The sequence below is a fragment of the Polistes canadensis genome, unplaced genomic scaffold (genome assembly GCF_001313835.1).
Source record: "Polistes canadensis isolate GaletaPanama2010 unplaced genomic scaffold, ASM131383v1 scaffold_145, whole genome shotgun sequence".
NCBI lineage: Eukaryota > Metazoa > Arthropoda > Insecta > Hymenoptera > Vespidae > Polistes > Polistes canadensis.
Genome location: NW_014569692.1, coordinates 66,966 through 79,875, shown reverse-complemented (window position 1 = coordinate 79,875; position 12,910 = coordinate 66,966). Strand labels below are relative to the sequence as shown.

Genomic DNA, 12,910 nt, shown 5'->3' with positions numbered 1-12,910 from the left:
AATATCGTAATTATCATCGAAATTTTGTGAATTTTTAATATATTAATGTGATAAATATATATAATATATAATAACGGGAAATAATAAATTATTTAAATATATATATGTATGTGTATATATATATATATATATTGAAGATGAGGGTGTCGATCGTGGAGAATCTGATATGGAAGATGACAACGACGATTTCAATCAACAAAACTTCGATGACACTGATGTGCTAGAAGAAATGGATAATAAAAGTGACGAAGATAATGATAATATTAACGAAAACGATAATAACGATGATAATGAAGTCGAGGATAGTATATTAAAAAAAGACAGGAATAATTATTACGTTAGTAAAGAAATTGTTGATGAAGTTTCCGATGAACGACAAGAAGAAGATGAGGTGTTTGAGGAATTTGTTGCTATACCAGGTGTACTAGAAGTGGACGATTATAGTGCTGAACCTTTGGAAGAGGTATATAAAATAATTTATATGTTATACAAGGTATCCCAGTTTTTTTTTCTTCTGCCATATTTTACCAGCATACACGTGCAATGCATTCCCATCTTTTTTCTTTGATCTTTTTGATCGTTGGTAGTTTACATTGCATGCATCCCATGTTATATGCCTGTCTTTATAGAACAAAATATTATATTATTCTGTTTTTTGTTTGTTTGTTAAATTACACATACGTATATAATAATTTTAAATAGAACAAAAAGAAATGCGAATTTATTGTTGCGGGTCCTGAAATGAAATATTTCAAAATTTTGTTTCTCTCGCGTTGATTGTTATAATAATAATAATAATTAATATTATTAAAAACAAAAGAAAGAAAAGAGAAATGTTCAGTATCGAATATCTTAACGTTAGGTAGAGGATGGTGAACCTGAAGAAGATGTAAATGATATAGACATTGAACCGGAAGTTGAAGAAATAGAAGAAGAAGAAGAAGAATCTACTAGTGGTAAGTTTCATATACAGAATGTATATTTAATATGTATTATATTTGGGAGGGGGAAAGGTCAGTATTTTGTTTAATAATTAATGCGTAAGTAATAATATATAATGTTAGATGAATGGTCAATAATATGGTATAAATATTTTCTTTAAAAAATAATTATAAATGTCAAAATAAAAGATCAAATGTATTTTTGTTTAAATTCGTAAATTTTGATGCGTTGAAGATTGTTACAATTGATACATTGTTATTATATGTTATTAAAAGTATTGACCATTTATTTAATATATTGATTAAACAAAATATTTAAAAATACTGACCCGATAAAATAGCAACCCTTGGGATACTACCTATTTCAAATATTAAAGGTTCATATGTTATATATCAGGAATAATAATCCTCCATGCTCTTTAATTTTTAAATGGTAACAAGATAAATTATTCATAAAAACAAAACAAAACAATTACAATTTCAGCGTTTATCGAAACATATGTATTATGCATTTATGTATGTGTTCGACGACGAAAACAAATTAAATGAAAAAATATAAAAACAAAAAAGAAAAATGGAAATACAATGTATACAGAAATACAATGTATACAGAAATACAATGTATAATGGTTACAGTGCCAGTGAAGTTCGGAGTTGGTGTTGCACTTATCATTGCCGCACATTTTGTTCTCGTTAGGCGATGGAACAACGGTAAATTTAATTATATATTTTATCTACGTTCGTATATATTTTTTTTTTTATCGTTATTAGCTATAAATAATAATTACATAAATAAATCGTAGCAGTACGTATAAATTATAACGAAAAAATGTTATAACACTTTAATGTTTTTAATTAATTCGTATGTATGTATGTATGTATGTAATATTACGTATTACAAATTTCTAATCTTTCGTTATTTCGTTTATGATCGTAAGTATAATTGCAGGTGTTTTTGTTGTTTAACTTCTGTTCTTTTCTTTTTTTTTTATATTCCTAAGCATGTAACACACATCTGTGATTGCAATTATACTAATTGTTTAGAATAATGTTTAACATTTTTTCATTATAGCATGCTTTAACGTAAGTATTGTTACATATAAATTCGTTTTTTCTTTTAAGTGCGTATCGTTGCATGATATACGACCCTCTTGTATGGGTAGAATTTAGTAACGCGAAAAGGTTAATTAAGAAATAATATATCTTTATAAATTATAGATCTTATAAATATAAATAATACCAATTTAGGTAAGTAAATGTAAAATATCATATATATATGTGTATATATATTTCGTTGTTGATTAAACCATTAGAATATTTTTCAAAATTAATTTGTTAAACGTGTATTATTTAGAAACTTGTAAATATATTTTCAGCCGATGCCGAATTAATTCAACTTTCCCATAACGATGAAGTGATTAATCTAACCAGACGGAATACTATAATAGTTCCACCCTCGGTTAAAGAAACTGGAACATTAAAAACTGAGGATGACAAGCAAACGATTACGCCAAAGAAGAAACAAACTTATGAGACCTTACGATCGCAATATGAAAAATTAAAAAACGAAGATATACCGAAAAATGTTTCGCTGGAAAATACTTCGAATCAATTGGAAGAAGAAACTTTGGCTGCGCGTAAAATACAAGGTAAAATTATTCGCGTATATTAAATAACTGAGAAAGTTTCGTGCCGGTTTAAACAAATATCTGACCACGTAAAGATACTTTGTTCTTACACTACTTAACAATGTCTGACCACGTAGGGATACTTTGTTCTTACACTACTTAAAAATATTGACCATTGAGGATACTTTTATTTCTTACACTACTTAAAAAATGTCTGACCATCTAATAGGTTTCTCTGTTTTTACTACTTAATCAATAAGATATAAATTTTGGATTACGGCACGAACTTATTTAGTTACTTAATATAAAAAATAAAATAATATAACGTGTTACGAATGAACATTTGTATTATAAAATGATTAATTATAATATTTTGCGAGTTTTAGGGGTTGATAAGGTAAAAGAGAAACAACGATCGAAAGTTATGTCATCCGAAGAAGAAACGGAAGATGTTGATGATGAATTAGAGACATCAGAGGGAGAACGTGTTTCTGGTGGTGAAGAATACGAGGAAGAGGAAGATGAAGAACAAGAAGAAGAAGAAGAAGAATTGGAAGATGAAGAAGAAGAAATAGAAGATGTCGATGATTCGGAATTGGTGGCCAGATTAGAGGCAAAATATGGTAAATTGGCAACTCCGCAAGACAGCGAGCTTGAGGATGAAATAGAAGATGAGGAAGAAATTGAAGATGATTACGAAGAGGAAGAAGAAGAAGAGGAAATAGAAGACGAGGACGTAACAGGATGGAAACGTAAATAATAAATCATATTCAAAATTGTATGTCGTTCTAAATCCCTGATCAGTCTGTTAATAATTCAATGAAATTTTCACGTATTTTCGTCGTTATATACATTATTTAATTATTTACTCAGTTCTGTTTTATTTTCATTCCAATGATTTCATTAAATAAATCATATTTATTTTAAGTATCGTATAAAATAATAATGTAATAAGCTTTTTTGCTATTACGTGATGACAAGTATCATCGGTTTCGTATATTTTACATTGAGCATGGAGGATCATTTATATTTTGAGCTTTTATTAATATTCATTGAATGCTTTTACGTGTATCATTATCTCCAATATTTTTCACAAAAAGAAAATCTTCACACGTCGAGAGACAGATTTTAATTAAATCCTGTTTGCATTGTTTTTTTCTTTTAATAAATGTCAATCAATAATTAATTTAATGATACATTAGAGCTTTTATATGTATATATCATCGAGCTGTATATTAATAATAATTGAAAAATATATTCATAAATTGATTATATTAATATTCTTTTTTTTTTTTTTTTTTTATCGACAGGTATAAAAGCACCTAAGGAACCAATAGGACCATCTAAATTTGTACCTGCAACTATCGATAAATCTGGGATTAGTTCTAAGCAAGGAGTTTCTACATCCAAGGGTGGTAAATCAATAAATGATTTTCGAAATCTATCAAGCCTGGATGATTTAACAATATACGAAGAAAGAGAAATACCTCTGGTTGGTAATATTTAATTATAAATTATAAAAATGCTAATGAAAGTTAATTAAATAATTTCTATTTATCTTGTTTATAGGAAATTGATGATTAAAGTTTCACCCTCTAATCCTTCTTTTAGCATTGTCCACTTATTTTCCATCGATCATTTTCATGTGTTTATATATATACATATATATACACATATACATAGACATACCAATTATTTTACAATTGACTAATATTTTATTATTTAAAAAAATATATTATCTCCATATGAAAATGAATAATACGAATTATGATTTCTTATAATTTTAAACGCGCGAGAAGATTACATAACAAATATTTCATAGCGATTACCCATTCCCATTAATCTCTTCCTAATGTTAGAAGGTGAAAGAAGAATAATTAGAAGAAAATAATTAACGATACAACAATTTAAATGGCAGGATTAAAAAACAATAGGGAAATGATGACATGATTTCAATCAAAATGTGTATTTTCATCGGGAGATTTTAAGAAGTGATTTTAATCGTGACATCATTAGGTAAGATTATATTAATTATATATATATATATATATATAATATATATCAATTGAAATCAAATAATATTTTTCTGAGTTCAAATTAAGTAGATATTATTATATATATATATATATATATGTATATATGTATATATGTATATATATCAGATTTTTAACATTTAATTATTGGGTCTAATAATAAGTAACTTTACTATTTAGATTATTTAATATATCTAAATAAAAAAGGATAGTATTCTTTATATTTTTGTTTTTTTCTTTTTCTAAAAACTGAGTTCTAAATCAACAGAATATTATACTACATGCAGCATTATATTGGCCAATAAATAAGGTCGGAATTTTAATTAACAAATGTTATATATAATGTTTGTTTAAATATTAAAATAATACAAATTCGGACATTATTGATTGGCCAATTAACTTAATAAAAATGTTACTTTAAATAAACATCGTATAACATATTAATTAATTTAATTATTGTTGTTTTATACGATATATCCATTAGCGATGCTCCTAATATTTCGTAAAATCGTTTTATATATATTTTATCAATGAAAGCTGAATTATTTTTTATTACAACTAGAAATATGTACATGTATATAAGTAAATACATCTTATAACCACATATTTGAGGTATAACAATTTTCCTTTTCTTGCTTTTAATTATGATAAAGATAATTTATATTTATTTTTGTTTTCATTTTTTTTGTATATATATATATATTTTTTTTTTTTTTTTTCTTTTATTTTCTTTTTTGTACTAAGAGAAATAAAAAAGCAATGAAATATTTCTATTACCTTTTGAGCATCATGATCTCTATATAGACACGGAGAAAATGGGGGATTAAATTGACAGATTTGGAATCTAAAAGAAATAATTTTTCGTAAAAGATATATATATCACATATTTTTAAAAAAAAGAAAACATAAATAATTACCTTATGCAGCAAATATCTTAACGTCATATGTAATATAATGGAGATATGGTATATAAAATACTAAAGTTTGAAACCTTACAATTAGAGGATTTTTTTTTTTGTTTACTTAAGAGTGTAGTATTAAAATATCTGTCGTTAATATTTTTTAGTAAAATATTGGAGAATTCTTGTTATGTAAGACCTATTAGAGTAATGTAAAATTGCATATAATTATACATACATTTATATATTTATATTTATAATATCATTATATATATATATTATATATATATAAATATATATATGTATATTTGTAACTTATGATTCTTTTACAGTCAACATAACGGATTATAAGCATTAAGTAATCGAATTAATACTTATGCTTATGTCTGTGTTTGCGTGGAGAAGGTGAAGGTGGACTATTAGCTCTATGTTTAGAAGAGGAAGAAGAAGTACGAGGTGGTGGTGGAGGTGATAAGGATGGTGATCTAGCAGTACGTCTTTTTCTATCGTTACGTTCACTGCCTGGTGATCTTCTTGACGATGTTCTAGATGAAGAAAGTGATGGTGATGGGGTACGACGAATACGAGGTGGTGATGGAGTCACTGGTACACGCTTTTTATATGGTGGTGATCGTGATCTACGTTTATTACGCGGTGATCTGCTGCGAGATCTAAAACATTATAAATCCTCATTAATTAATTTGTCATATATATATATATTTTTGTTTTGTCGTTGATGAATGTTATATTCGATTTTAGTTAATGCTTGTTAAATATTAGTCTGTGTTATTTTAGAAAAAAAAAAGAAACATAAGGAGATTGTTACACGAGATTTATAATTATATTGTTTTATTATTTCAATATATTTGTCTAGCATCTCATTTTTATATCGTTCAATAAATGCAATAGTTTTTCGAATCCTGCGATACATGTATATATGTATATATATATATATATATACATATATATAATTATATTAATATTTTGAAATCTAGCAAATAAATATAGATAATACGAAGAATAAATTTAAATATTAATCGATAATGTAAATATAATAAAATAATATATGTATAGATATTTTCTTAATGTTTTCCGTCTTTTTATTTAAATAATAATTAAATGAATTTTAAATAAAACTTTTATTTTCTTAAATAAACACACTCTCTTACCTGTATTTATTGCTCTTAAATAAGGGACTTGACGATCTTCTTCGATCTCTGTAATGACTTGGAGATTCTGGTGTTGTACTGCGTTTCTTTTCCCTCCTTCTATCGTCTTCTCGGTCATCAGTTTTCAGGTCCTTCATTTCTCTTTCGCTCTATAATGTTAACATATACATATATATTAATAATAAATTTATATTTAAAGCATTAATATAAAAGAAAATATAAAGAAAATAATAATACCTTTCTTATTAATTTTTTCCTGTAATGTTCAACTTGTCCTTGAATAGTCATACCAGATTTTAATGTTCTCCTACCACTTTCAAGTTCATCTTGATATTGCATAGTTTTAACTTCTATTTCACGTAACCTATTACGCCTTTCTTCATTGTAATCTCTACTACTATAGACATATACAGTGTTTGATGAATATATAACTTTAAATTCTCAACATATTTTCAGTTTAATCTTTTGAAACGTTCGCGATACTTGGACCATGCTGTTACCTTAGGGTGTATATATTACCTGGAATCCATACTAGCATCTTGAGAATTTGAATCGTCATTTTGACCTAATTCTTCCCACTTGCTAGTAGTCATAGCTTGTGCTTCAACCTAATATTTAAATGAAAAGTACACATTTATAATTGTATTTTTAATATTTCATATATTTTTCTCTACGTAATATAAAAGAAGAAACCAATTAATATATTTATATGTATGCTTGTATATACAAAGAATTTTTATAAACCTGGTCTGGGTCCACAGTTTCCCATCTCGAAGGTACAAAACCAGCCGGCATTGCTGGTTTCTTTTCGTCTTCTTTATTACGTAAATTCAAATTGTCTTCATCATCCATAGGAACACCATCGATATCTTCATCCACTATTAGAATAGGATAAAATAAATATTTATTAACATACTTTTTAATAAAGCATTAAATGATCTATAGAAAATATACTGACATCGTTTTATTGGAAAAATCTCAGACACCTTGCATATATAAATATAAATAATAAAATATTCTTACTAGGTACGCCATCGATATCATCGTAATTGGATGTTGTTTGCGGCGTAAGCCCATGTTTCATTGCTCCTTTAAGTAAAGCAGCCCCATCCAAAGGTACACCATCTAAATCTTCTCCACCTTCACCATCAACATCAGATAAAGGTGCTCCGTCTATGTCTTCTTCGTTTTCTGGTTCAGGCTCATCTAACTAAAAGAAAAAATACAAGATAAATACATCCCACGTTAATTTGATTTTAATCAAATATTTAATATTTACCATTACAAGGCCCAAAAATGTATTTTGTAATTTAACAAGAAAATCTCTTGGATAAACTGCCCAATCTTCCCAAGCTCTGAACATTCTCATTACACGTGCTTTGAATCCTTCAGCTTTTAATCGACTGTCAAATTGTTTGTAAGCTTGATGTACTTCGTTAAAAATATCAAGAAGACGCGTTTCAAATCTGAAAGATACAAATTTAATAAATACATATATGTTAATATATTATATGTATATACGCATTATTATAATATAAATATATTTACGCTTTTCTATAAATAGTAGCATTAGTCACTTTGACGCCACAATTGTGTAAGACATCAGATATAAGATATAGTCTTGCTATTTTTTTATTAACAGGTGTTTGGAGTATTGATAATGATTCCGATATACAGTCGCAAATTTCTTCTGCTGCTTCTGCATGTTCTATGCAGAAAACCATTGCTTCCGCAACTTTTATTCTTTCAGGTGATATGTTCCTCAATAAATCTTCTAATCTATCTCTTTGACTATATAAAAAATAATGAAGAATTTTATTAGAATAGACATTTATATAAATAAATATAATAAAAGTAATTTGAAAGAAATTACCTGTTAGATAAGCTACCTCTTCTTGGTTCCTGCCGTTCTTCCATTTCAATTAATTCATCAGGCATACCTTGCGTCCATGGATTAATAGGAGGCGGTCTCCAAACACTTCCACCTTTGAACATTCTAAAATCTTCTGTACGCCATTCTTTTTGACCATCTCCTTGCAGAATAGAATATAATTTCCAACGATAATATGTATGGGCGGGTGAATAATTTTCAAACAAAAACCTTTTAACAAAAACATTTGTCTTTATCAATTAATAAATTCAAACATTCAACTTATAGGGTGAAATTTGTATAATTTATGGGAAACAAACCTAAACATCGGATTGTTTAATTCTCGATTCATTATCATAGCTTCAAACATTGGACCTTCTCGAATTACAAATTCCACCATTCTATGTATTAACATGACTAAGTTCCTATAACGCAGAGTTTTATTAAATACGTGTTTTCACAAATCGGAAATAACAGGGTCTATCTTCTTCAGGTTGTGTTTAAATTTCCTGCATGTATACTTACAGAAAATTCAGAATCAACTAAAAACGACAAATACCTTTCGGTTGGAATAACCACTTTGACAACCGCATTCTGCAAAACCTGTGACAGTCCAGATCACAGTGTAATAGTAACAGTCGATGGAGTGTTCCAATCCACATTCCACAATGTGCACCCCAAGAATGGTCGCCAACAAATTAATATAACACAATTTTTAAACGTAGATTAGAGATATCTTGATATCGTGATTGGAACATTTATAAATGTCTATCATTAATTTCATTACATGTATATGTTTTTTTCTATTTCTTTTTTTTAACTTGTCAAAATGTATCTGGGATTGTTTCTTTTCATATGCAACACTTACCAGTTACATTTATCTAAAATACTCTTATAACTTTGTTATCCAAAGATGTCATGCTTTCATATAATTCCATTACATTTACAAAATTATATATCTGAATATATAGGATCACTTTGTAAATATAATTATTAATAAAGAAGATAAAAAGATATTATTGTGTTAGTTTACTGAAGGCATGTTTCTTTTGTATTTAAATTTATCGTACATTAACATCTGTATCAAAGTTAATTTTTCTTTTATTATTGAAAGCAATTCACTTTTAGAAGCAAGTTTTTGTAATATATATTACAGAAGCCTGCTTTGGCACAAATTTCTTCTTTTTCTTTTTTTTCTTTTCCGTACAATATTATTACTATAATGTTTTCTACACTGCAATAACAAAATACATTCTAAGGAAATCTATAATATAACATTAAAATACTATTACCTTTTCGAAGTTCTCCTTTTCCTGGGGATCTGCGCTCTGGAGGTTGCGGATACGTGGTATCTGAGATTATGTTTCAAAAATGGTTATATGTTTCTAATTAATATTTGTGGAAAAAAAATGTCATAAACATTTCTTTTGAATAATATTATTTCACTAAATAAGTGAATATATATATATGTATGTGTATAACAGAAATAAATAACTTATTGCTTTCGTTTAGCAATAAATATGCCTTACCGCTTGTAACAAATATACAAATAGATGGAAATATGATAAAATTAAATATTGAAAAATTAATCTAATTAAAATATATTATATTAAATATATTAATATATAATTGACACAACAAATGTCTGCTATACTATAAAATTTAAATTTAACAATTGGAAACGTGTGTTCAACAATTAAAACAATTATGGAGTACCTACATAAAATAGGAAAATAGTCTACAAAATGATTACTATTATTATTATTATTTTTTTATTATCATTATTATTATTACTATTACTATTGTTATTCTTATTGTTATTATCGTGATATTAAATTTTAAGATGATTGAAAAAGAATCTTGCTCTTTTACGATAATAATATGTGTATAAAGCATAGAAGAAGTAAAAAATATATCTTTTGGAAGCTAGAATACTTTATAAATCAATTTTTCAAACAATATGCATGAGATAGATAAAAAGGGTAATTGTAATATAATAATAAAACGAAATTCGTTAAAACGAGATTGATTATTTTATTAACCGCACCTTTCAATTGGTTTAATTCATGTACCTTGTGTCTGTCGCGGCGATGCGGTTGTGCATTAAATGGAAGACCCGATGGAGGCGGTGGCTGTGTTATTTCCATCAAAGCGGGTGGAATGTAAATAGGATATGGCGGTATCGGTACACTTTTTCCCCATCCCAATTTCATCTCGTATTGCATTATATCTCGTCCTAATTTAATACAAGACATAAATTATTATTATTAGTTCGTAATTTATAAGAAATAAAACATATTCGATGTAATGATTATTCACCATTTAAATTTTTCAATGCTCTTTCACCATCCTTACGACTCATAAATGCTACAAAACCACAATTTCTTTGTCTGGCTTTTTCTTCATCGCTACGTGGCCACATGATTTTAATACTAGCCAATGGTCCATATTTGCCAAAAATTTCCATAAGTTGTTGTTCAGTAATCTAATAATATAAATCATATTTGTATATTCAAATATAACATTTATTATTTTAATTGTAATTTGGACACAAACGATCAAAACATAAAGTATTACCTTAGGATTTAAATTTCCTAAATATAAATTAGTCGTGTTAGGATCTCCATTATCGAATGAGCCATCTATAAAATAGTAATATTTCAATGAATAATTAAATTAGAAAGTAATGAAATTTAATATGCAGAGGAAGGAGCAGAGGTGCATGGGATTACCCTCATACATCAGGGCTAGGAGACGAGGATCATCAATGAAGTTACGTAGATTAGCTTTTCGTGGATCTGGATATGAAGATATACCACCTATTAAAATTTTAAGTATACCGAGAGCTTATAAAAAAATTCACAAATAATTGACTCTAATTACTTTTATTCCATTTAAATAATACGATAGCAAAACAATTCAATAATAGTTAAAGAAAAGTTCTTTTATAATATGCATCATGTGATATTTATAAATACCTTCTACACATTTTAATGCAGCCATCATTGGATCTTCAGATTGTGTAGATATAACAGTTTTGACTACACCCTTATACTTATGTCTTTCTTCGCGTTCTTCTTGTATCATTTTAAGCTCTTCTTTGAACAACTCAAGATTACTTTTCTTCTTCTCCCCTTCTTTCTTTTTTTTACCCAATCTATCAAGTTTACGTTCATTTGAACCAAGAAGTCTTGCATATTCTTGCGCTTGTTCAGCGGATGACCTATTTTCAACTAATTCAGATATTTTAGATTGCGGTTTATACAATTTTCCTTTCTCTCTTGTATCCTCTTCTGCATTACATATTATATAATTAATAATAATAATTAATTAATCTTAGAATGAACTCCTTGCATTATAACAATGTGTGAGACCACAGAATATGGCATACAGTTAAATCATAATGCAAGGGGTTAATAATTTAAACAAACATACGTCTTTTGCCAGCATCATACGTTCCAGCTTTAACCCAAACTTTGCTTGTCGTTTTACTTGGCGTCTCTTGAAACGTTGCAACAAATTCTTCAAATGCCTATGCAATTGTACGGTATTAGATATACATAAATAGAAAAATATATTGTGAATCATTTTGAATGCATACTTGTGCAGCTGCCTGTTCTTGTTCTTTCTTACGTTGTTCCTCCAATTCTTTTTTACTCAATGGACGTTTCCCCATTGTGCCAATGGAAAATGCTTTGAGCTTTTGCTCAGTAATTTGCTACAGAATACAAACAATCATTAGAATGAAAAATATTGAAAGAATAAAATAGGATTTTAAAAAGGTGTCTAAATGTAAATTATTATTTTATACCTTCATTATAGTTTTATCCGCCATCTGTAAAGTGTAATACGTAACCTAAAATAATCGCATGAATATGATAATTAAAGCAACTCATAGATATTAGATATTAATTCGTTAATTTATATATGTAGATAATAAATGCAACGTACGGATTATGGATAGCTGTTGATTATCTTTTCATACAAGATATTCCAAATACGTTGCAACAACAAATTCGTTGTCTACGTTGTATCTAACACACGAAAAAAGGATTTGGTAAAATCACGAAACATTTGAGCAATTTGAGTAATAACTAAATTCTATTTAATTACAAGTTATTAAAAGCTTATATAGTTATTTGATAGATCAAAAATTTGATGCTTATTGATGATAAGATTGAAATATTATTTTTCACTGGCTTCACTTGCTAAACTTAAGTAAATGAAAGATAATTTTTACTTCGGAAAGGATCTATGCAAGAACTCTACTACATTTATGATTAATGTCGTTAATCGATGCTAGATGGCAGGGTTATTGACGATTACGAGGACATCTATCGAAATTGATAAAAAAATATCTATTAAAATTA

General features: G+C 27.3%; 2 protein-coding genes across 4 annotated transcripts in view; one reads left to right on the top strand and one right to left on the bottom strand.

Annotated features, from left to right (window-relative positions):
• The window catches only part of LOC106788602 (glutamic acid-rich protein), a 9,067-nt gene extending 3,146 nt beyond the window's left edge, over window positions 1-5,921 (top strand). Inside the window, exons 4-10 of one of the 2 annotated variants that reach the window (XM_014752010.1) lie at window positions 138-463; window positions 863-956; window positions 1,578-1,652; window positions 2,318-2,590; window positions 2,956-3,321; window positions 3,880-4,061; window positions 5,834-5,921. In XM_014752010.1, the coding sequence (XP_014607496.1) occupies window positions 138-463; window positions 863-956; window positions 1,578-1,652; window positions 2,318-2,590; window positions 2,956-3,321; window positions 3,880-4,061; window positions 5,834-5,842 (1,325 nt within the window). In that variant the 3' untranslated portion in view covers window positions 5,843-5,921. Of the gene's footprint in view, window positions 1-137; window positions 464-862; window positions 957-1,577; window positions 1,653-2,317; window positions 2,591-2,955; window positions 3,322-3,879; window positions 4,062-4,138; window positions 4,289-5,833 lie in introns of those variants that run through there. The other variant, XM_014752009.1, reaches the window with a different exon arrangement.
• On the bottom strand, window positions 5,789-12,828 carry LOC106788601 (U2 snRNP-associated SURP motif-containing protein). Of its 2 annotated transcripts, none has more exons than XM_014752008.1 (20): window positions 12,492-12,828; window positions 12,352-12,396; window positions 12,142-12,258; window positions 11,976-12,072; window positions 11,519-11,833; window positions 11,118-11,182; window positions 10,860-11,025; window positions 10,613-10,776; window positions 9,833-9,892; window positions 9,100-9,143; window positions 8,861-8,965; window positions 8,544-8,771; window positions 8,219-8,461; window positions 7,950-8,136; window positions 7,694-7,880; window positions 7,415-7,548; window positions 7,190-7,278; window positions 6,908-7,064; window positions 6,671-6,819; window positions 5,789-6,172 (listed from the first exon to the last, which is right to left on the bottom strand). In XM_014752008.1, the coding sequence occupies exons 2-20, from the start codon at window positions 12,373-12,375 to the stop codon at window positions 5,869-5,871; spliced, it is 2,835 nt and encodes a 944-aa protein (XP_014607494.1). In that variant the 5' UTR covers window positions 12,376-12,396; window positions 12,492-12,828; the 3' UTR covers window positions 5,789-5,868. The 2 variants fall into 2 exon arrangements, with proteins under 2 accessions (XP_014607494.1, XP_014607493.1); XM_014752007.1 differs by having other exon boundaries at window positions 5,790-6,172; window positions 6,908-7,067.
• Between the last annotated feature and the right edge of the window lie 82 nt (window positions 12,829-12,910).

Excerpts from the sequence above, each read along its gene's own strand:
- LOC106788601 (XM_014752007.1), bottom strand. The coding sequence starts at position 12,375 with ATGGCGGATAAAACTATAATGAAG. Across the intron at positions 11,183-11,518 it reads TGCATTAAAATGTGTAGAAG|ATGGCTCATTCGATAATGGA; the intron begins GTATTTATAAAT and ends ACTATTTTATAG. Across the intron at positions 9,893-10,612 it reads ATCGCCGCGACAGACACAAG|ATACCACGTATCCGCAACCT; the intron begins GTACATGAATTA and ends ACATAATCTCAG.